The sequence below is a fragment of the Danio aesculapii genome, chromosome 20 (genome assembly GCF_903798145.1).
Source record: "Danio aesculapii chromosome 20, fDanAes4.1, whole genome shotgun sequence".
Lineage (NCBI taxonomy): Eukaryota > Metazoa > Chordata > Actinopteri > Cypriniformes > Danionidae > Danio > Danio aesculapii.
The window spans coordinates 30,744,848-30,770,512 of NC_079454.1; the positions used below are offsets into that span (position 1 = coordinate 30,744,848).

A 25,665-nucleotide genomic window follows, 5' to 3' on the forward strand; every position below is an offset into this window, starting at 1 on the left:
CCCCCCTGTTTATTTTTTCCCCCCAATTTCTGTTTAACGGAGGGCAGATTTTTTCAACACATTTGTAAACATAATAGTTTTAATAACTCATTACTAATAACTGATTTATTTTATCTTTGATGACAGTAAATAATATTTGACTAGATATTTTTCAAGACACTTCTACACAGCTTCAACTGACATTTAAAGGCTTAACTAGGTTAATTAGGTTAACAAGGCAGGTTAGGGTAATTAGGCAAGTTATTGTATAATGATGGTTCGTTCTGTAGACTATTGAAAATATATATAGCTTAAAGGGGCTAATAATTTTGACCTTAAAATAGTTTAAAAAAAATCAAAAACTGCTTTTATTCTAGCCGAAAAAAATGCAAATAAGACTTTCTCCAGAAGAAAAAAATATTATCAGACATACTGTGAAAATGTTTTTGCTCTGTTAAACATCACTTGGGAGATATTTTTAAAAAGTAAAACAAATTCAAAGGGTGTTTAATAATTCTGATTTCAACTGTATGTATAAATCCCAAGATTTTAAATGACAGTACACTATCTGTACACTATCTGTGGTTTATTTTAAAATGATTCCAAAATTGTCTACATTTGTTGTAAATCAGTCTGTGCGTGTGTTTGTCAACAGACAGAGGTGATTCGAAAGCTGTCCACCTGCTTCATCTCTCTGCTGGTCTTCCTCTCCGTCTGCAAGGTGTTTCCTGTGGAGCGTAATGTTGATGATGATTTCATTGCCACCTCACCCTTCTATGTTCAGGTGGTCTACCTGTATTTGTCCATGCTGACCACCCGGCCTAAATACTACTTTGTTTGGACTCTGGGTGCGTGGACTTCCTGCCTCTCCTTCTCTTCACATCTCTCTGACTTACTTTTTCCTCCTTTTGTTTTTGAATCTTTATTGAATGCTTTCTGTCCTCTTCTGTTGACGTCTCTTCTGATTTCAGGATTTGATTTTATAGTTTATTAGCAGAGTCATCATGAACTTGGTTAATAAAGTTTAGTTGCTTTTTAGAGATGTTTATAATTCTTTTTTCTTAGAAAATAAATCGATTATAGATATAAGATTACATTTTTTCTCTTTAATTTAATTTAATTTAATTTAATTTAATTTAGTTTAATTTAATTTAATTTAATTTAATTTAATTTAATTTAATTTAATTTAATTTAATTTAATTTAATTTAATTTAATTTAATTTAATTTAATTTAATTTAATTTAATTTAATTATGTGTTTGTCATAAATTTTTATCATCATTTACAGTTTATATACCAAAAATTTAAGAACATGTCTCATTTGATGCCATATGGGGTATACACAGACTTTTAATTTCAGCCAGCCAGTCTCTGCGCTTCTAGTGAACTGCCTTTCTATTATAAAATTGCCACGTTTAAGGTCTGATTTCTTTCAAATCAGTGATCTTCAGTGCCTAATAAGTATACAATGTAAAGTGGGTCTCAGACCGGACATTAAATTCCATTTTTCCCCACCATGTCTTTAAATATGACAGTTTATTTTATTTCAGTATTTTCAATGGAGTTTCTGCGCTTACCTGCTGATCCTGACAGCGCTAGCGTTTACACGATCTTTCATCTCGTTTTACGCTTGAACAACTAAATGAATGCTTAAGTCTATTTAACTGAATGTATTGTAATTACATTACAAGATCGATGCTGTAAAAGAAACCATATGAAATTGAAAATAGTCACATTAAGCTTTCACTGGAAGTTTGTCATTGGTTGAAAAACACTAGCTGTGCATAGAACCCATTAAAGAAATGTATAATAAATAACAGTGCAGCCTTAAAATACTAATTAATTTCCATTTAAATACTTTATTCCTTCCCATGATCGTTCACACTGCTATTTTACCCATTTGTCAGCAAGAATAATTTAAATTAATAATAATTGTAATAAGAAAAATGAACTATGATCACTTAATCATTTATATATATTATATATGGATCAAAATAAGTATTTTTTATATTTCTTTACATAAATCAAGCTGTAACCTATAGGGTCAATGGAACATAATTTCACCTATATATAAAGTTTTTGTGCTTTCATCTTTTTTGTTTTAAAATATATGGGTCAAAGGGTGTTTAAAATGTTTAAACAACAGTTTTCTTTTTTCAGACTTTAGATTGGGTTCTGTTTAATTATATATTTATAACATGCATAAAAATAAAGACATTATTTCAGCGGAAATCATACATTTTTGCTATACTTACAGAAGACATCCACCAAAATGTAGTTTTTCTTAACAGTAGTTTATACTGTACACCAAATAAATCTAAGAACATACATCATTATGTTTTGACATTTACACAGAATTTCTTTTATAAGGCAATTAATATTCTATGCATCTAAATAAAATCACTTTTGCACATTTAATTTAACAGGCATCAAAATGTGATGTTTTGACTTTAATCAATAAATATTGATAATGACAATTAAATGTTTTTAGTTTTTCCTTTTCATTGAATGTTTTTGGGAAATCCATTCGGCATATAATTAAGCATGCAACCCTTCATTCTGAACGAGCATGCGCTTCTGTCATCTGTTTTCCAGTTTTCAACTTGTCTTTTCGATCCACCTATTGTGTTATATATGCGTCTGTTGAACCATACCGGACAGAATCATTTAATCAAAGCGGTAGTTTGCCTTTTACATTCCATCATTATCATTTATGCTGCGCCGCGGGCACAATTAATTACACATTAGGATGCATCATCCATCATTTGTTGTGAGGACTGGTTTTGTGACCTATTTGAATTGGGATCAACATCTTACACAACACAGACACGCTTCTTATAGCTTGTGTTTCACTGCCCTCTTCAGACAAAAGATTGAAATAATAGTCGTATTCCTCTTCAACAGTTGAGCACATACTGTACTTTATATTAGTTTAATTACATTTTTTATTTTATTTTAGCTTTATTTTTAACTCATTATTTATTTTTAAAACTCATATTCCTGTGCAACCATTCATATTCGAACACTTACTATATATTTACTTTTTAATTTAATTTAATTCTTATTATACATGTAATTTTTTTAAACACTATACTGATCATATCCAGATTTCACTAAATGACTCGTTTTGACAAACACATACTTGCCCCATTTCATATAAATGTTCGAGGCAAACATGGAGACACGTGTTGTGGCTTTGATTAGAGTAATATGTTGATGTGAAAGTATTTTGACACTCATGCCGTCTTTCTTATTAGCTGATGCCATCAACAACGCTGCGGGATTTGGCTTTAATGGCTACGACAGTGATGGTTCACCTCGGTGGGATCTCCTTTCCAACATCAGGATTATGAATATAGAGGTCAGCTAAGCTAAAGTTTTTATTTTATTTTATTATGAGTCAATCAGAAGTCATAATCAGACAAATTTGTTTTCAGCTTGCCACCAGCTTTAAGGTATTCTTGGATAACTGGAACATCCAAACAGCACATTGGCTTAAAAGGTAAGAATAGGAAGAGTACTATCTTGCACAAATGCTTGGTGTCTCAATTGTAAGCTTAATAGTTCAAACAATTCTGTGACTATTTATAGGGCTATTGTATGTTGACACTGGGCATTAAGGCTCCAACAGTTAACATTTGTTAAAGTCACAATGAAAACTACAAAAGCTTTTATTAATCTATAGCTGATGTTAATGCCTAATAATGTGTTTAAATCAAGTCATTATTGTCATAATTGTTTTATTAAATGGTGTTAATAACTAATTAACTTTACCTGTATTTTTTAAACTACTATTAACATAATGACTGTAATGAATCTGGCTTTTTCTCTTTTGATTTTAGTCTGTTAGCTAACATTGACTAATGAGATACTTTATTGTAAAGGATTGCCTATATTGTACTTTAGAAACCTATTGTACAATGTACTTTTGATAAGATTTTTGTTTTCAAATGAATTTATTCTTATCAAGTTAATAAAAAATACTGTAAAACTATACTATTATGACATCTTATTACAAAACAAGATCAGCGTTTTCTGTTTTAATATTTGTCTTAAATTGTCATTTATTCCTTAATTAAACTGTCAAATTCAGTTTTCAGTGTCACATGACTCTTCAGAAAGCATTATAATTGGCTCATTTGGTGCTTGTATAACTGCTTCATATTTTTGTGGATGTCATTCTTTTTTATATATATAAATGGATCATTCACTAGAATAACATTTATGTAAAATATTTTCTACCACTTTTGTTCAATTGTATTCATCCTTTCTGAATGGACCCTTTTCACATTTCCGGTTTTCTCATCGGCGGAAGTCATCATAGTTGGGTAAACTAAGAATCCAGTGAATGGGAGAGTACTGTTTCGCGTTCCTGTTTGCTCAAATAATAAAAGAAAAACTCATCGATAGTGTTATCAAGACTTTCAGAAAAAGGAAAACCAAAAAAAAAACTGACCAATGAACAATTGAACAACGTCAAATTTACTGGCTCACTGCATTAGAAACATCACATATGCAGTAATTATTTTTTTTTGTAACTTGAAGACAAATGATATAATACAAAGTATAGCTTTATACATGCATTTTTTTTAAACCCTTCAAGGATTTACGATGCTGATGACTGTTAAACGAGTCATAAGCGGCTTGTGAAAAGGGTCTATTAAAGGGTTGCTTTCTTGACAAAAAAGGAGAAAATTAACCATGCTAGTTTGATTTCATAGACCATTATGGTGCAAAAATGCAACATGCTGTTTTCCCTAACGCAAAACCTGTACAATACCTTCTATTCGAATTAATTGTTTATCATCGGCAATAATAATTAGTTCAATTTAAAGTGTAATTATAAACTATATAACTGTACTTTACTTTATAAAAATATAATTATGTTTGACATAATATTGCTGCCCCGATTAACGCAGTTGCAATTAATATGGTAAATTTATAACAATGCCCTTATTAATTTAAAAACAAATATATAGTGTCTCTTAATGAAACATGTAAATTGTTGACCCTGTCATCAAGGAATACTACACTACGGATAAAAGCATTAGTTGAAAAGATGAAGAGTTTCCTTTCTCTAATTTCCTTCCTTTATTCATTTACATGCAAGCTTGATAATTGCATACTGGTTTATTATGTGTGACACGATATGTTGTCTTGTAGGGTATGTTATGAACGCTGTCCTTACAATCCCACTGCTGCCACCTTCCTGCTGTCAGCCATGTGGCACGGGGCTTATCCAGGCTACTACCTCACCTTCCTCACAGGCATCGTCATCACTCTCGCAGCCAGAGCCGTGAGTTTTACCATATTGATACCAAACATGCAGTGCACTTCACACTATTCCTTTCATTTTCATCTGAGGGAGCCATTTGCTTGGCCATAAGGAGCACAAGGACTAGAATTACAGTTACTTTTAGGGTCATCTGCTGCATTAATATTATCAGTGTAAATGAGATCTGTCTGTTAGTAGTACAATAAAGCAAAACACTAAATACACAACTATACAGTGCTCAGCATATATTAGTACACCCCTCACAAATCTCTCATTTAAATTAATATTTTCTATAGGATGCTTCACAATATCTGTGCATATTCAATAGTTTAGTCAGTACTGAAGCCAAATCTGGAGCTAATCTAACAAAATCACTTACAATAATGGTTCAAAAATTTTCAGCCCAAATTTATATGTTATAGAAAAATATTAAATACAATTTTTAAAAATAGCAAATATCAAGAGAAACAAAAACTGATAAAATTTAGTTGAATTTTCGCAGTTTGTAATTTGTTTTTTGCAATATTTTGCTTGAATTTAAATGTATTATAAAGATATTCTGTGACTAAAATATTAATTTAATAAATATATCTGTTTAATAAATCTGTTTTGTTCAAATGCACCAATATATATTACCCAAATTTACTGAGAAATGGATAAAAATATTCACGTGTTTTGCAATACATAACTACTCATGAAATACTGTAGTGCACAGCAGTTGGGTTCTGGAAATAAAAACATTACCCATGATGCTGTACAGAAAAATTCCACCTTTCAGAGAATCGTAGTGAGCAAAGTATGCCAAAAGGAAACTTTAGCTCCACTTAGTGGTACGGTACGGTTTGGTTCAGTACGCTTTTATGGCCGTTTCCACTGTCAAAGGGTACCTAAAAGTGAACCATACCATACCACTTTTTGGCTACCCTTTGCAAAGGGTACCTAGCACGCCAAAAGGGTACCGAAAGGAGCTAGACGTGCAACTGGACGCTATTGGTTTACAGAGATATGTCACTCGCTCCTCCAACAAGCCAGGAGAATGAAAACAAAGAAACCGCCATTTTTAAAAACACAGCCGAGACATTACACCGTAATAATATATACATATCATGATGAGCCATGGTCGACCCGAGCTTAAACAAACCTTGTCATCGTCTTGATGAACAATCACAAAGCCAAGAAGAAGGACAAAATCTGCCTTGTCCTGTTTTTGTTCTACGAGGCCGTCTACTCTCATGAAACATCTTAAATTATGCCATCAAGACTACATACTCTCTTCAAACATTCATGTCTTTTCTAAATTCTACCTCAGCAAAAACTCAAGAATTTACCAAAACATTTAAATTCTCCTAATAATTACTCACCCTCATGTCGTTTCAATACCGCAGACCTTTGTTTATCTTCAGAACATAAATTTTGTTTATCTTCATCTTTCATAAACCGCAATGGTCTAGAGCAGTGTTTCCCAACCCTGTTCCTGGAGGCACACCAACAGTACATATTTTGGATGTCTCCCTTTTCTGACCCATTAACTTCAGGTGTTGGAGTCTCTTCTGATGTTATGATAAGTTGATTCAGGTGTGTTTGATTAGGGAGAGGTTGAATATGTGTACTGTTGGTGTGCCTTCAGGAACAGGGTTGGGAAACACTGATCTAGAGACCTAAAGTCCAGAAAATGAACCAAAAACATTGTCAAAACATTCCATGTGACTTAAGTGGTTCAACTGTAATCATATGAAGTTCCAAGAACACAAACACATATGAAGTTCCAAGAATGTATTGTCCGTATACATATAGTACGAGTCAGCAGCACAACAAACAAGCATTGTATTAAAATTGCACACCCTAATCACCCTAATGAACAAAGTTGTTTTTGCAGTTCTGTGGAACACAAAAGGGTTCTTCTTGGAGCTTTGCATGATTACAGTTGAACAATTGAAGTCACATGAAACCATTTAATGTTTTTGGTTGCTTTTCAAGAGTTTGAACGTCTCTAGAACCTTGCTGTCTATGGAAGACGAGAGCTTTTGTATTTCATCTTAAATATGTTCATTTGTGTTTCGGAGATGAACAAGGGTCTCAGAGATTGGAACAACATGCTTGATCGAACAGCATATGATCTTTTTTGAAGTGAACTTACAGCTTATTTAATTTTTGGTTGAACTCTTTATAGATGATGATCATTGTCCCTTTTTTCTTTTAGGTGAGGCACAATGTAAGACCACATTTCTTGGGTTCCCCAAGTCACAAATTTGTGTATGACGTCATCACATGGGCAGCGACACAGATCGCCATTTGTTACACAGTAGTTCCCTTTGTGCTGCTTTCTGTGGGCCCCTCGCTCAAGTTCTACAGGTGGGACAGACAAACAAAAACACATTCAAAGCATCACATTCAAACACATTCAAAAGCATTTTTCTTGATCCACAAGTTGACTTTCTGCTTTCTCTATCTCTCCGCAGGTCATGGTACTTCTGCCTCCACATAGGCTGTATACTGCTGGCTATCGCTCTGCCGGTCAAACCAAGGCACCTGCGGCTGAAGGAGCAGCAATCCGCTGCACAGCCTAGCCTGGAGAGCACAGACAGCAACCAGAAACAAAAAGCCACATGAGTCCTGGAACAACTTACCAAACGTCTTTACACTCACAGACTGGGCAAATGTACCTATTCTCCAGCCACACTTGAAGAGAGTCAGATCAACTAAAGCTCACAAATAAACCAACCAACCAGCGTCTGTCTGGACTGATAGAGTAACGTCATCCCTTGGCTCATGTAGTGGATCTGGGATTCGACAGTGATTTGAGATGTTGGAATCAAATCTGACTGGTATAAGAAGAGTTTTATTGCCAAGAAAATACCGTTGTATAGATTAATGTGACCTTCCCTTTGTAATCCAATTTGTCACAGCAAGTATTAGTGTCCTAACCTGGTGGTGTTGGGCTGTAAATAGGATTTTCTTGCAAAATGACAAGCAGAAAGCTGGAAATGTATTTGAAAACAGCCGAGTTTTCATGTTCTAGGGGTAAAAATAAATACGACTAACTAAACTAACAGGTAACATAATAACACCGAAATTATTGGATTATTGGAACGGAGGGAAATGTGTGCAAAGTTTAAATGTCCTCAAAATTTAAGACAAGTTTTTGATTGATGATTTATGGTGGCACCATTTAAAACAACCGGGCTCTTGGTTTTTTTCGTCATGTTATGTTTGTTATGGTCTGTCGTATCGTCTTGTCCATGTAGTCTTCACATAAATTGTCTGAAAGTTACACATAATACATTCCACTCTAAAGACCAGAGATTCTTTTCTCATTATTGAAAGTATTTCTCAGCCTAATCCCATCTAAACTGGGAATTTCGGAAAGTATTGGAATGTTAAAGTAATTCCCAGCGAAATTATTAAAAAAAAGGAAAGTACTGTTAATTGCATGACTTTTGAGAGTCAGGCAGACAGTGCTTCTGAATGCACTGTAATGCACATTTTGTATGGTGTTAGTCAGCTAGGTTTGGCCTGCTTACGGTTGGAAATTAAGCTGATGTTTGTGTTGTAGAGGATGTCCACTGGATTTGTTTGAACCATATATGTTCTCTGTGTGGATCTGGAACGATGTTTTTTTTTTCTTTTGCAAATTATGTGATTAAAAGAGGTCTTTTTACTACTTCTTTGTTGTGCATTTGACTTCTAATGAACTGTTTTGCAAGGGTAATGTGCATGCTGTAGTTACGCATTCATTATTCAGTAATGAATAATGTTTGAAGCGTTGATAATTTAGCTTTTCGTATTCTCACATGCTCAAAATCTGCTCTTTGCTCTGCAGACATAAACCTTGCACTTTGTGCCATGACAGATAACAAACAATAAGTTCCTTGATCTTACTGACTTCATGATTTAGGGGACAGGTTCTACCGTGGGCCATTTTCATGTACCAGTGTGCAATTTGTACTTTAAAAACAAGTATTTTCTTTTCTTTTCTTTTACATATTTTATCAATTATTATAGTTTATCAATTATTTATTTTAAAAAAGCTATTTTTGACTTAAAAACTATGTAATATCGTAGTTATCTCTTAAGTATAGTTTAGTTTGAAACCAAATCCTTCATCCAAAATATATTAAAACCTGTTTATGTCATATTTCATATTAGTTTTAAAGGCCGAAACCATTCATCAGCCGTTTGGAGACAATGAAATGCATCGTTTTGTCCATTTATATTTACAAAAAGAAAACCAGCTGCGCGTCGAGTTACACAAAATGACACATTCTAGCAGTGACTACAATATTATGTAATAACTTCCAATATTACTAATGTGAATACAGTAAACAACAGTAAATTCTCAAGCGTATTCATTTGCTGATCAGTGTGAGCGCTGACGTCACGCGGTGTGTTGTCAGGGACTCGCCCGAGAGGAAGCAGCAGCACTGTGCTTCGCTTCTTCAAAATGGCTGTGGCTGAAGATGGTGAATAGGAAAACAGAAGCGCCGTCGACCGACAGAAATACAAATTTCTAACCGGACATTGATCAGACTTAAGGATATTTCAGAGTTTCTTTTAACCGAGGTACGTTTGCTTTCAAAAGGCGGATGTGGGAGTTTAAATCGCGTCTGTACGTTGATGCCGCGTATGATTGACAGTTCGTAAGCTCTTAAAGCACAGCAACGAGCATCAAGCTGGAGAATTAAGCAGATTTTAGCATCTTTAAAATATGTAATTTGTTATGTTAATGTACTAATACAGTGGTAATGTTAATCTGTTAATGGTTCTTTTGATGCCGATTAAGATAATTGTGTTGTCTCCCAGTGCATCAACATTCAGACATGTTGGCGAGACACTGCCGCACTGTTTATTTCTAGAAATGCATTCTCTCGTATCAAATTATAATAATTTTAAGATAATAATAATAATCAGACTGTCTAATACACCAGAATTAGCAGACACCTTATCAACTTTTATTACCTATTACGTATTTATTTGTTTTTATTTATTCGTGTCACATATAGCTTACATATCTATCTATCTATCTATCTATCTATCTATCTATCTATCTATCTATCTATCTATCTATCTATCTATCTATCTATCTATCTATCTATCTATCTATCTATAACGTTATCAGTGGATCTGCCATTATTCAATTCATTTCAATTCAATAATTGCTTTGTTGGCATGACAAATGTTGCAAATGTATTGCCAAAGCATTTATAAAGTTTACATTAAAAAGAACTTACATATATATTTAAAACAACAACAACATAATAAGCACAGTAAATATAGTATTATAATATATAATAATAATAATAATAATAATAATAATAATGAAATAAAATAAAAATAAAAATAGCAAAAATAAATAAATTAAGCAATAAACTACATTTAACAATCAACATTTATGGATAAAACATTAATAATGAATAATAATCAGATTTTTCAATGATTCATTTATAATAATCTAAATGTGTGTGTGTGTGTGTGTGTGTGTGTTTGTTTCTCTCTCTCTCTCCCCCTCTCTCTCATTCAAATGAGCTTTATTCTTTATTGTCATGACTTGTCAAGTATTGCCAAAACATTGCACATTATGTAAACAATGAGTAAAGTAATGATTATTCATTACATATATACATGCATAAAAACACACATCAGAACTTAGAGAAATACATACACAAACAAGAAAATATGACAGTATGACATAAAAAAGACGTTAATGAATATAATAATAAATACATAAAAAATATATAATACACAATGTTTATGGATTCAAATATTATTGCTCTCTTTGTGTATTTTAGACACTAAAATTTTTTTTAAGGTAACTGGTTGCAAACAATTTATATGGGCTGAATTTACACTAAAAAATTAAGTTGAACGTTTGAATTAAGCCCATATATTTGTTTGCAACCAGTTACCATAAACATTTTTTGTAAATCCAATGAATTTTTTCAGTGTAGATTCATATTCTAGAATATAAATGATGGCTATGATTGCATGGCTGCCAGTCACCTGAACATCTTGCTGTAGACTCGAGGCGTGAACCACTATTGGTCGCCATAAATAATGTATGATGCCATTCCAGAGCAGACAGACTGACATCAGTCAGCAATCTGCAGGCATCCAGACAAAAGCAGAGGACAGCGTGACTCTGAGTGTGCTGGATCTATGCTGTCACATACTGCTTTATAAGAATAACTCTGGGGTCGTGTTTCACAGATAGAGCTTACAGAGCCTCTTGGATTCCAGAGTGAGCTGCCTTGTTCTCTTTGTTATTGTCTGTTTGTTTGCCGCTGCAGAAATTGCTCGTCTGTTTTTCCTTATGATTTAAACAGCTTGTATAGAAGGTTAAATTGAGGGTCACATACTGGTGAAAATTAAATAAGGTCAAATGCTGTATTATATGAATGTCAAATATTTATTTGCATTGATTTGTGGTTGGACTTTTACCGTGCTGTTGGGGATGCTGTATGTATTGTCTCTTTAATTAACATTTAATCGCTGTCTCTCTGTCTGTCTCTCTCTGTAATGTTATTGATTGATCAATCATCAGATAGCAATGGAATAATATTGTTTTCTGTTTATAAATAAAGAGAAAATATATTTATTTATTCATAACTACACAAAATACATTTAACACAATTTAATCCAAGCTTTTATATAATTATCTTTAAGGGGTTTTCACCTTTATTATGATAGGACAGTAGAGATTTTAGACAGGAAGCATTTCAAGCAGAGAGAGGGGAAGGATCTCTGGGAATTGAACTCAGGTCGCCGTGAGCGTGTCTGTGCTATATGTCGGTGCACAGTACCACTAGGCTATTGACGCTGACCCAAGCTCGATTTTTAAACTGATTTTATACTGAATCCACTGATTCTTCATTTATTTGTTTAATTTAATCTGTTGCAGGACTGAAAATGCCAGATTTAACAGATTTAATCTTCACAAGGATTTGAGGACTAGAAATAAAAAGCTATTTACACTAATATTAATAATTTTGATAATAAGAATAACAAAAACTGTGATTTAATAAATAATGATATTTATTTAATATTTAATAATTAATTTAATCCATATAATTATATTTAATACTGTAAATAATACTTTTTAATTTTTATAATGCACAAATAATGTGGGATGCTATTTATATTTCAATATACGTGTTTAATACTTCATAATATACATTGTTGTGGGAGCTCTATATCAGAAATACTATATTTTACATGTTAAAATAAGTCTTTAATTTAATTATTAATTCTCTTATTATTGAAAAAAGTATCATTTGCATGTCATTTCACCTAAAATGTATTCATTCTTTTTGTTTATGATTGACCAACAAAAAAATAAATTAAAACAAAGATACAAATTATACCAAACAAAATTAGTTACAAAAAGAGCATTATCCAACCAAATTAGGCTATATGAGGTGGTCAAAATGTTTTTTAATGTTTCCTGTTGCTATTTTGGTTTTTTTTTATCTACTTTTTTTTTCAGTCTCATCAGGTTACAATCCGAAGTAATTTAAAATGTCATTTTGTGAGTCGTTCTTTTTAAGAGATTGTTGCAATTGTTGTAGCTATTAAATCATATTGAGATGAACAGAAATGAACCGATTCATGTGCGTTTTAATGTCAGAAAACATCAGAAAGCTACCAACCTTAAAGGCTCCACAGACTATTAAAATAAAATGGTCTATTGTTGCACAAACATGTGAGCATTTTAGTGACTTTTCCACATGCAAAATTATGTATTGTAGAAAGACCGTTAATGACGATGCTACCTTTTACAAACTACAGGGGCACCACCAGTATTTTGGAGCCATAGTATCGCGATACTACCATAGTACCGGTAAACCATGCAACCCTAATAACTAGTAATTGTTCTGGACGATTTGGCCTAAAATGAAAATCTCGATTAATTGAACATTTTAACTTGATTACGATTAATGAACGATTGTTTTATTTATTTATTTAGTTTTTATTTTATTTTTATGATTATTTATTGAACATCAACGTTAAACAACTGAAATTAAAACACACATTGCCTAAAACCAACAGTCACTTCAAATAAATAACTTGGCCTTCTGGAAAAAAAAATATTTTGAATGTTTTTCATAATAAAAGTAGAAAATCAGCAGTTTCTTCTAAATAAAATAACTTATATCCTGTCAAAATAATATTTTAAACAATGCATTTCTTGCATCTTCTGTAAACAAATATTTTTAATGTAAATAATAATTTTGATCTAATGGAAAATATGCCTTCTCAATGGATTTCAGCGCAGCTTCTAATCATCGTCAATGTAGTGCAAAGTAAGGCTCAAGGATGGGTCCATTGTCCTACTTGACCAGAAATCAGGTGTGGCTGCAAAAGTAGCTGCAGAGGTATAAATAAAGGCCTAACATAGCGGGGTCACATGATTCCACAGGCAGTAGGGAAAGTAATCGAAAAAATTGACCTGGAAAAATTGATCGATTATAGCTTCTGAATGTCGATTTCGATTAATCGCCCAGCCCTTATAAGTAAAAAATAATATTTCAATAAAAATAAATAATTAATATTTTTAAATCTTTAATGAATGACGTCGTTTTTTTTACATGAATCGTTATTTTATTTAATACTGTTAATTTTTTAGTTTGAAAAGCTATTAACATAAGTTTATCCTGCAGATTTCAGATTTTCAACACAGCAGGAGGGTAGAAAGTGGTGGAAACATATTATAGAGTGTGTCAGTGGATGTGTTTGGACAAAATGAATATGTTATGTCTGTGTTATGCTTATCTGTGCTAGCCTCATTTCTCCTGACATTTAAAGTCCATTGCCTGTGTCTATTCTTGTGCGCTGATATCACCTGCCACTCAGTCAGGCTAACTCAGCAGTTGAATATCTCAAAAAAATTCATATCACTTACTCTTTATCCTCCAACGTTTTTATTGCATTATGCATGTTTAATTTGGACAGAATCTCTGTAGAATCTAAGTCTGACTGAATGTGTGTTTATTCAGGGCGTCTGAGTGAGTGCAATCATGGACACCACGACCTCCATCAAGATGACCACTCTGGCCATCCAGAACCTCTTCAGCTATGTGGAGGAAGAAAATCTGGCTGCGGTGAAAGTCCACCTTGACAAGTTCAAAGAAGTGGACGGTCGGAGCGATGTAAGCGACATCTAAAAAAAGATATATCGTTTAAGATGGGCAGTTTTCAATTCAAAAAGTGTTTGAATATTAAATTTCTGTTTCTCTGATTGTGTTTTGAAAGAACGGACAGACTCCTCTGATGCTGGCCTCAGAGCAGGGCAGTCTTGAGATTGTTCAAGAACTCATCCGAAGGGGCGCCAATGTCAACTTGGATGATGTGGTGAGAAAATGCTAAATGTACAGTTATGATTAAATAATAAAATGGACCATTTTGAGGGATGTAAACAATAGCAATGGTCCTACCGTATTTCCTGTTTTACATTTACATTGCTTCGGAGAATCCAAAAAAAGTCCACATACTAATAAATAATATTATGACAGCTGTTTTAAAATCAAGTTATAATTAAATTGCCTCTAAGCTGTTACAGTTAGGAAATAGTTTAACAACACGGGGGAAATGTTCATGGGCCACAACACCAAATCCTGTTAACAGGCTATCACATAGCCTGTGACATTTCGAGCACACTGGCTCTTCATCATACGATATTTGTTTATGTTAATTTTTAAACAACACAAAATCAATGTTTTAACTTCATAAATGTTAAGAAATTACATTGACTCCATTGTCAAAAAAGCCGAACAAAGGCTACCCTTCCTTCGTCAGCTGAGGAAGTTCAACCTTTTAAAGGAGCTGCTGAAACACTTCCATCATTGAATCACCAAATTTGACCTCCGTAGACTACGCCAAATAGTTCGGACTGCTGGGCAGTTATTTAACGACATACAATTGAGGTCAGAATTATTAGCCCCCCTTTGATTTTTTTTCTTTTCTTTTTAAAATATTTTTCAAATGATGTTTAACAGAGCAAGAAAATCTATACAGTATGTCGGTTAATGCTTTTTCTTTTAGAGAAAGTCTTATTTGTTTTATTTCGGCAAGAATAAAAGCAGTTTTAATTTTTTAAAAACCATTTTAAGGTCAAAATTATTAGCCCCTTTATGCTATATATATTTTTTCTGATAGTCTACAGAACAAACCATCGTTATACTATAACTTGCCTAATTACCCTATCCTGCCTAGTTAACCATATTAACCTAGTTAAGCCTTTAAATGTCACTTTAAGCTGTATAGAAGTGTCTTGGAAAATATTTAGTAAAACATTATTACTCTCATCATGGCAAAGATAAAATAAATCAGTTATTAGAAATGAGTTATGAAAACTATTATGTTTAGAAATGGGGGGGGGGGGGGGGGGTTGTTTGGTGTAATAATTCAGGGGGCTAATTATTCTGATTTCAACTGTACTTTACATGCCAATTGGCACAAAACAGATGCACATATAACGTTGTATATGATAATATACCTGTACATACACTTGTCAGTTTGTATATTGTGTATATTTGTATCACTGCTTCTATTTTTAAAATATATTTATTATCTGTTTTTGTCCTGTCTCTGTCATTCTGTTGCACTGTAGAATCTCTGTCTATATACATATATATATATATATATATATATATATATATATATTTATATATATATATATATATATATATATATATATATATATATATATATATATATATATATATATATATATATATATATATATATATATATATATTTTTTTTTTTTTTTTTTTTTTTTTTATTTTTTTGTGGAATAACCAATTTAATAACAATAATAAAATGAAAAAATATTTATTTATTTATTCATGTAGTAATCCAGAGAAATTATTTGTAAATAATTTTCCTCCTATTTTTTCCATAGCTGTATGTTATAGTGATCAAGTATAGTATAGTAAATTGCAGAATTAACATACAATTTATTTTATTTTACTGACAGCAGCAATGTTTTTTTTTAAATGTAAAAATTCTAAAACTAGGTATTGAATGTCATTAAGATTCCTGTGCAATACATATGGCATGGATTTGTACATAAATATAGAGCCATAGTGCCACAGGGCGTTTCACTACAGTCGGCTCTATTACTGTTACCATGTCAACGGTCAATAGTTTCCATAGCAACTGTCTGCTTTTCCCTGATAGGACTGCTGGTCTGCTCTGATCTCTGCAGCAAAGGAGGGGCACGTGGAGGTGGTCAAAGAGCTGCTTGAAAACAGTGCTTACATTGAGCACAGAGACATGGTGAGAGTTTAAAAGCAAATGTTGGATCAAAGGCAATAAATGTAGCATAATCACGTTCTCAATGAGTTGACTTTGTGTCGTGCAGGGGGGTTGGACTGCTCTTACATGGGCTTCATATAAAGGTAGAGTTGAGGTGGCCACGGTCCTGCTGGAGAATGGGGCAAACCCAAACACCACTGGCCAGGTAAAGATGGATATTCGTACTGTTTCCCCTTCCATATGAGACACATACATAAGAATGAAAAATACTGAAATAATTCATTTAAAGATGCCAGAATTTATTATGCATTTCACGTTTTATGTGGTTGTTTGTAGCAATACAGCGTCTACCCCATAATCTGGGCTGCCGGTAGAGGCCATGCAGAGATTGTCAAACTCTTGCTGGAGCATGGAGCTAAAGTCAACTGTTCTGATAAGGTGAGATGAAATATTCTAGGTTAATACAAGCTATATTAACAAAATACAGGATACACGGGTCATTGAATTTTAAAAGGTTTATTCCAGACATTAAATATATATGTAGACATTGAAATAAATATTCGATTTTAATTGTTTCTCATCCAGTGTTATATTTAGTTTTTTATCCCATTAGCTTGCATCCACTTAGCCAAAAATGTCAAGATAATATAAATTTTAGGAGCTCTGGCTTCAAAATGACCTCTTCAAAAACTGGGTGTTAAAAACTAGATAAAAACTAAATATAATTTTTGTAAAACTCAGTCGAGCTCTTCACAGCCACACAAACAACGAGTCAGGTAAATGATTGTTTGCCGTTCCTGGCTATTAAAATAATGCAAAATTATTTTCAAGCTAAAGCCATTTTAATATTATGTTTTTTTATTTTAAGTAGTATTAATATATAAGCACAACAGCAGCTTGTTTGATTTAAAGTTTAAAAAATCAAGCTTTTTATTTAGTGAAATGTGGGTAATTTGTCAGAGAATATTAGTACTCTGAATAAATCTTTGGACTCCTATTATGCATTGCTATGTTTTGTTTTTACAATTGATTGACTTTTATTTGTATTAAGCCAGAAATATTATTTCTTTCATTTTAGTTGTAAAATATATCAAAGGTGAATGACCTGCACATTAATATTAAAACATCTAATTTTACCCTTTCAGTATGGCACCACCCCACTGATCTGGGCTGCTAGAAAAGGCCACTACGACTGCGTGATGCACCTTTTGGAGAATGGAGCAGATGTTGACCAGGAGGGGGCAGTATGTATTTATCATTCAGCACAATGATGCTCTAGCATTTTGACTCTTGCTGTCTACCACAATTTTTAATAGTTCTCTAACTTTAAAAATATTATTTACTCACAATTACAAGCTGTTACAATTGTAGCTAAGCATTAAAAAAATAAATAAATAAATAAAAAAAAAAAAAAAAAAAAAAAAAAAAAAATATATATATATATATATATATATATATATATATATATATATATATATATATATATTTATATTCATATACAGTAAAAGAATGTTTCTTTATATTAGAATGAGTTTCTTTATATATCATAATAATCTATTTTCATTCTCATATACACATAAACATATTATTAAATATTAACCCCAAAAAATGTAGACTAAAGCTTCATATTCATTATTTAATCAGATATAATTCTAATCAGCATCTTAAAGTAATGTTTTCGAAGACAGTGGGATTATGGTTCGACTATATATTTTATTAAAAAATCTAAAATATCCTAATTTTTTTTCATTTTAAAATTTTATCTATTTAATTTGTATTTATTCTGAGACTCGCCTGAATGATAGCTAGAACCCCATAATAGCAGGGTTCATACGGTCATGGAAGACCTGGAAAAGTCATGGAATTTTGACATGGCATTTTCCAGGCCTGGAAAAGTTTTGGAAAAACAGTAAAACCCACAAAGTTTTGGAAAAGTCATGGAAATTAGTTTAACAAATATCTGTATACTTGAATTAGGGCTGCACAATATTGAAAAAATCTATATTGCGATGTGAATACAATTTCACCAGATGATTTAACAGGTTTACTTGGATTGATTGGGAGGATTTTGTAGAGAAGTGAATCTCGAATAAATTAGAAACAAATAAATTACAAGCATAGATAAATAAAATATAGTAAAGATAAAAGTGAATAATAGTTTTCAGGTATTTACTATTCTGGCACAGATATTGAATAATCAACACTGCATAGTCTTCGTTGTATATTATTTAATCTTTATTAAAGTTACAAAAAATTTCTTGTGGCCGGATGTTTTAAAGTTTAAAATATTAAAAAGTTAACACAGTCACAGGCCTTAAAGACACAGTTTACTCAAAGATTAAAATGTACTCATTATTTACTCACACTTCACTTGTTTAAATACTTTAGGAATTATTAATTTATATTCTTTTTGTGTTCATTTAAAAAACAACAACTCAAATGTTTGAAACAAGTAAATGGTGTAATGAAAATGGTAAGTAATTTTTGGGTGAACTATCTCTTTAAAAATGCATGCAGATGATAAACCTTTACTCCATTATGATTAAACTATAATGCCAACACTGCATATCCTGCGATGTGACTATTGCGGCTGCACACATTACGATATCTATGCTTAAACGATATATTGTGCAGCCCTAACTTGTAGATAGGTTTTCTTTACTTCTTTTCTGTCCTTGGCCTTACTCTCACATTGTTAGTGCTGTGTAAGTATTATCAAAATCCATTTTACATAGACATAAAAACAAATTTAGACAAAAGAGATTGTTACATGTTCTATGATATGCTGTAATAAATTTGAACGTCATTGTTTTTCTTATTATTTACCATGTATCTGTAGACATTACATGAAACATTACGTCATGAAAAGGTACTTGAAAGTTCTGGAAAAGTCTTGGAAAAGTCATGGAATTTAGTAGTAAAAATGTGTTTGAACCCTGTAATAGGACTCCGTCCTTAGTGAAGCACTGATTCGGCACCATTACATCAGAAGCCTGAGGGATTCTGGTACTCATTTTATTAATCTTTCCCACACAGAACTCCATGACAGCACTGATCGTGGCTGTGAAAGGAGGATATACAGAGGTGGTTAAAGAGCTTCTGAAGAGGAACCCCAATGTAAACATGACTGATAAGGACGGAAACACAGCTCTGATGATCGCCGCTAAAGAGGGCTACACTGAGATCGTGCAAGACCTGCTTGATGCTGGCACATATGTCAACATCCCAGACAGGGTGGGTTAATCCTCACTACAAACCTGACAGAAATCAGAAACAGAACATAAATCATGGAGAAGAATGACTGTAATGTGTTTTATCGTGTGCTTTGTTTTAACTGTGCAGAGTGGAGACACTGTGCTGATTGGAGCTGTGAGAGGTGGGCATGTTGAGATTGTGAGGGCACTGCTGCATAAGTATGCAGACATCGACATTAGAGGCCAGGTAACATACCATGTGAAAACATACACAGTAAAAAAGAACAGTACATTAAACAGGGTTCTTATGGGTGCTAGAATTGCTTAAATATGTTTCAAATTTGATCTAGTGTTTGAAAAGTGCTTTGAAACTGCTTGAAAATGTAATTGTGTTGCTTTCATAACAATTTATTATTAAATAAGTAATAATAATTCACTATTTTAATTAAATAAAATACATATTTTTGCTTTTGAATAAGATTAAAACTCTGGAGCCTGTGCATATATGACCTGGCTGTCTTTTTTTACAAATAAGATGTGAGTAAATAAAATTTGAGAGTGTAAATGACAGTAATTCAATGTCGGGCTTGGACATGCCATTTTTTTTCCCTAGAGTACTTATACCATACTCCTAAAATAAATAAATAAATAAATAAATATATACAGATAAAGTATGTATATGTAGTATTAAGTATCTATATGTATGTAAATTCGTAATTTGCCACTAAAATGCTGAAAAAGTTTGAAAATGCATCTGGAAAGTGCTTGAAAAGTGCTTAAATTTGACTTTTAAAAAAGAAAATGTGTGAGAACCCTGATAAAAGCAAATGGAAATTTTAAAATGACTGCATTGTATTGTTACAGGAAAATAAGACTGCTCTTTATTGGGCAGTGGAGAAAGGCAATGCAACCATGGTTAGAGACATACTGCAGTGCAACCCTGACACAGAGACCACCACTAAGGTAGAGAACAGCAAAATGCACATAAAAGAGATTGTCACATTGTTATAAGTCAGTGTTGAGTTTGTATTTGTTGTGTATGCAGGATTCTGAAACCCCACTAATCAAAGCCACCAAGATGAGAAGCATAGAAATAGTAGAGCTGCTGCTGGACAAAGGGGCCAAAGTGTCTGCAGTGGACAAGGTGAGACCTCGATCACAGTTTCATGCATATAATTCACACTCTTGACTGTATTGAACTTTATGTCATATATACAGTTGAAGTCAGAATTATTAGCCCCCCTTTGAATTTTTTTTTCTTTTTAAAATATTTCCCAAATGCTGTTTAACAGAGCAAGGAAATTTTCACACTATGTCTGATAATATTTTTCCTTCCGGAGAAAGTCTTATTTGTTTTATTTCAGCTAGAATAAAAGCAGTTTTTAAATTTTTAAATAGCCTTTTAATGTCAAAATTATTAGCCCCTTTAAGCTATATATATTTTCGATAGTCTACAGAACAAACCATCATTATACAATAACTTGCCTAATTACCCTAACCTGCCTAGTTAACCTAATTAACCTAGTTAAGCCTTAAAATGTCACTTGAAGCTGTATAGAAGTGTCTTGAATATATCTAGTCAAATATTATTAACTGTCATCATAGCAAAGATAAAATAAATCAGTCATTAGAAATGAGTTCTCCGTTAAACAGAAATTGGGGAAAAAAATAAACAGGGGGGCTAATAATTTAGGGGGGTTAATAAATCTGACTTTAACTGTAAATATGTTATATATATTTATAGTATATAAATTTTATGCTCTGTTTGTCTGCAGAGAGGAGACACTCCTCTTCATATTGCAATTCGTGGACGAAGTCGCAGACTGGCTGAGCTTCTTCTGCGTAACCCTAAAGATGGCCGCCTGCTCTATCGGCCAAACAAGGCAGGAGAGACACCTTATAACATCGACTGCAGCCACCAGAAGAGCATTCTCACCCAGATTTTTGGAGCCCGTAAGTCTGAGACTAGATCTAGATCACATACACGTTGGCTTGAGACTTGCGGTCTCATTCACTTCCATTAATTTTTAGATGTTAAAAACAGCTTGTTATGCTGCCTAATGTTGCAAATGGATCTTTTCTTATTTTATTATTCTACTTTTTATGTAAAATCTTGAACGCATTTGTTTGCTGAGCAAATAGTTTGACCGTTTTTTTACTATTTATTATTCCTAGTCATTTCTTCCATAGGAAGAAGTTCTGAATCAGAAGTTCTAAAACAATTGCAAAATCGAGTTCCCTTCCCCATCTGTTCAGATTCATTTCGATTCTGATTCACAAGCCTTTGATTCAGTTCTGATTTTGAATGAGCTTTCCTGAAATTCTAACAGTAAGAGCAAGGCACTAACAAGACAAGGTCTAATATGTGTGAATACATTGGATACAATCGTTGGATACTATGAAGTGGCTTTTGATAGAAGGATCTGCCAAACGTGTACATGTAAATTTATTATCTATTTGGTTTCAGTTCTGATTTATGTTTAATTGTATTTGATCCTGATTTTTTTTATTGCAGTTTTAATGTCGGTTTCTCACATAGGAAATAAATTTTATGTTTGCCAATCAGAAAACTGTGTAATGTCAAATAGATAACAATTTTTTTAAAGTGTTCTTAAAAAAAATTATTTAAATAGTCTTTTATTTTAGGAATCAAATAGCACATTTTTTGTTTTACCAGTCTAAAAAGAACCAATTCTTTAGAGTCATTTGTTCATGAATAAAAATAAACAGATTTCATTGTGTGTTAGTTTCTTTATTGTCTACATCATCATACACAGACACAGTCTTATTGTTCTACACTAACTAGTTCTTTGCTCTCTGCAGCTGTGAGCCTGAATAAGTAAACACATGTTTTGAATCGCTGATGTTCATGTTCATTTCTAAAATATTTTACTGCATTCTCTGTATAGGCTGTGAGTGACCTGTGTGTATTTTTGCCCCTCTGTGTGTTGTCCCCTTTAGGACATCTGTCCCCAACAGAGTCAGATGGGGACATGCTGGGCTACGACCTGTACAGCAGTGCTCTGGCAGACATCCTGAGTGAGCCCACCATGCAGCCGCCCATCTGTGTGGGTCTGTACGCCCAGTGGGGCAGCGGCAAGTCCTTCCTGCTCAAGAAACTCGAGGGTGAGCGTTATTTACAGGCGCTCGGCTTAAACTAGAAAAGTGACCTGAAAAGGGTATTTTAAAGCACAGTTTACTCATGCACAGCACGTACCTACCTAGCTTTTTAGCTATTTCTGAGCTTGAAATGTTTAATAGAACTCAATTCGCCGCATCTGGTGTATATTTATTGGTGGACAAATCTTCATATTTCTTTCTCAGATGAGATGAAGACATTTGCAGGTCAGCAGGTGGAGCCTTTGTTCCAGTTTTCATGGCTGGTTGTGTTATTATCTCTCCTGCTGTGCGGCTCCGTTGCGCTAGTGCTCGGCTTCACTGTGGACCCCAAGCTTGCTATCGCCATCTCTCTCAGCATCCTAGCACTGCTCTATGTGTTCTTCGGTAAGAAAAACTAGCCTGTTATAACCTCTGTATGAAATATATCATATAATTGAACAATGATATAAAATTGAATCCGCAACCATTGAAAGGTATAGTGAATGTATACTATCTTTGCACAGTGGTTGTATACTTTGGTAGCAGACGTGAGGGTGAAAGCTGGAATTGGGCGTGGGTCATTAGCACCCGCCTGGCCCGACACATTGGATACTTGGAGCTTCTGCTCAAACTCATGTTCGTCAACCCTCCAGAGCTTCCAGAACAGACCACCCGAGCTCTGCCTGTCAGGTAATTACCCACACATAAAGCATTAAGCCATTAAGACGTCCTAAAAATTGGATGTGGATTTGGGTGTCCTTGGACTCCACAAGACCACTGTTATTGCCTTTGGAAAAGTTTCATGGGGATTTCAGTAACATATATTAGCTAGTCCTCCAAGATACTTAATGTAATTGTGCTGTATGTTTGATTTTCCCTGTACTATTGTATAATACTGAAATATTAGAGTTAGAAAATCTTGTGTATTATATAAAGTTATTATATATATTGCAATCAAACAAACTATATTGACTTCATATAGATTAAATATTATAATTATTTTTAAGTAAGCATATACACAATCTGATAAAAGTCATGTTGTCAATCCCAGTTGTAAGAGCAACAAATAATAACTTTACTTCTAGCTGATCATTTGGAAAAGTGGCAGAAGGTAGATTTTTCCATTGACTGATTCGCTGAACTGCATCCCAATCATCACAAATACTGCAGAAGACCAATTGGAACCTGCATAGACCCAATATTCTCACAGAAATCAGTCACGTTTTGGGAAGGAAAAATCATGGTTTGGGGTTACATTCAGCATGGGGGCGTGCGAGAGATTTGCAGAGTGGATGGCGACATCAACAGCCTGAGGTATCAAGACATTTGTTTTGCCCATTACATTACAAACCACAGGAGAGGGCAAATTCTTCAGCAGGATAGCGCTCCTTCTCATACTTCAGCCTCCACATGAAAAATTCTGAAAGCAAAGAGGATCAGGGTGCTTCAGGATTGGCCAGCCCAGTCACCAAAAATGAACATTATTGAGCATGTCTGGGGTAGGATGAAGGAGGAGGCATTAAAGATGAATTCAAAGAATCTTGATGAACTCTGGGAGACCTGCAAGACTTTTGTCTAAGCAAAGTCAGACCTTACTGACCTAATTAAATAATTAAAATCAAGGCATTGTCATATTTTATTTTGGTAAAATAAGTGTAATCTAGAGGCCTTTGCCCTTCATATAAGCCACTTCTGATACCAAATGATCAACTTGAAGTCAAGTTATTATTTGTTGTTCCTAAAACTTGGATAAGCGACAAGACTTTTGTCAGGTAGTGTATATGCTTATCTCCAAATGTTTGGTGTCAGTGAGATGTTTTTGAAAAAAGTCTGAAAGATTTTTTATTTGATCAAAAATGTAGCATTTTTATTCATTTTAAAACTCTTATTGTTATTAATTCCTATTATGACAAAGTCCAATTTCAACATTAAGCCATTATTTTAGTTATTAGTGTCCTTCAAAATCATTCCAATAGGCTATTTTGGTGCTCAAGCATATCGTTATTATCAATGTCACTGTATTTACTATATTTTTTTGCAATAAATTGTGATTTTTCTTTCAAATTTTTTTGATGAATGAAAGTTTAAAGAACATAATTGACTTGACAGTAGACATCTTTTGTTGCAATGTGAATGCTGTTACTGTTACATTTCAACTATTCATTGTGTCCTTGGTGATTAAGTGTTGATATCTTGGAACAAAATTTTCTTAATGACCCCAAGCTTTTAAAAAGTAGTTTAAAGGATTTTTTTCTGTTACTTTTATTAAAGCAAAAATTTCAGAATAACTGCTTTTCTTTTCTTCCAGGTTTCTATTCACCGATTATAACAGGTTGTCCAGTGTGGGTGGAGAGACATCCATGGCTGAAATGATTGCCACTCTCTCGGATGCCTGTGAGAGAGAGTTTGGCTTTTTGGCAACCAGACTTTTTAGAGTCTTCAAAACCGAGGACACTCAAGGTAAAGGCCGCTTAATCATTTCGAATTATTCTGAAACTACAGTTTTTTAGAAGCATCATTTATTGGTGTGACCATCTCTACCCTCAGGTAAAAAGAAGTGGAAGAAGACCTGCTGCATCCCATCCTTTGTTATCTTCCTCTTTATCCTGGGCTGCTTGATCATGGGTATGGCCCTGCTGGCAGTTTTCAAGGTGGATGGGCAAAACCAGACTGTGAACGCAGTGCTGGTCTCCATGGCGAGTGTTGTTGGGTTGGCGCTGTTGCTGAACTGTCGCACCTGGTGGCAGGTGACCGACTCTGTGCTGAACTCTCAGAGGAAGAGGCTGCACAGTGCCGCCAACAAGATGCACAAACTCAAGAGTGAGGGATTTATGAAGGTTAGCTGTCAGACCTCTTGGTACACAGGG

At 33.5% G+C, this 25,665-nt stretch overlaps 2 protein-coding genes across 3 annotated transcripts in view; both read left to right on the forward strand.

The window, feature by feature from the left end:
- Nucleotides 1-8,914, forward strand: part of mboat2b (membrane bound O-acyltransferase domain containing 2b) — a 63,920-nt gene extending 55,006 nt beyond the window's left edge. Inside the window, 6 exon segments of the mRNA XM_056481718.1 lie at nt 635-827; nt 3,236-3,339; nt 3,416-3,480; nt 5,142-5,274; nt 7,454-7,605; nt 7,713-8,914. Of these exon segments, the coding sequence (XP_056337693.1) occupies nt 635-827; nt 3,236-3,339; nt 3,416-3,480; nt 5,142-5,274; nt 7,454-7,605; nt 7,713-7,863 (798 nt within the window). The 3' untranslated portion in view covers nt 7,864-8,914.
- A 736-nt stretch (nt 8,915-9,650) lies between these two features.
- The window catches only part of kidins220b (kinase D-interacting substrate 220b), a 39,915-nt gene continuing 23,900 nt past the window's right edge, over nt 9,651-25,665 (forward strand). The window contains exons 1-17 of one of the 2 annotated variants that reach the window (XM_056445586.1): nt 9,651-9,813; nt 14,244-14,396; nt 14,500-14,598; nt 16,428-16,526; nt 16,612-16,710; nt 16,842-16,943; nt 17,651-17,749; nt 19,542-19,739; nt 19,848-19,946; nt 20,564-20,662; nt 20,745-20,843; nt 21,475-21,652; nt 22,661-22,825; nt 23,024-23,203; nt 23,323-23,488; nt 25,107-25,258; nt 25,346-25,635. In XM_056445586.1, the coding sequence (XP_056301561.1) occupies nt 14,265-14,396; nt 14,500-14,598; nt 16,428-16,526; nt 16,612-16,710; nt 16,842-16,943; nt 17,651-17,749; nt 19,542-19,739; nt 19,848-19,946; nt 20,564-20,662; nt 20,745-20,843; nt 21,475-21,652; nt 22,661-22,825; nt 23,024-23,203; nt 23,323-23,488; nt 25,107-25,258; nt 25,346-25,635 (2,256 nt within the window). In that variant the 5' untranslated portion in view covers nt 9,651-9,813; nt 14,244-14,264. Of the gene's footprint in view, nt 9,814-14,243; nt 14,397-14,499; nt 14,599-16,427; nt 16,527-16,611; nt 16,711-16,841; nt 16,944-17,650; nt 17,750-19,541; nt 19,740-19,847; nt 19,947-20,563; nt 20,663-20,744; nt 20,844-21,474; nt 21,653-22,660; nt 22,826-23,023; nt 23,204-23,322; nt 23,489-25,106; nt 25,259-25,345; nt 25,636-25,665 lie in introns of those variants that run through there. The other variant, XM_056445585.1, reaches the window with a different exon arrangement.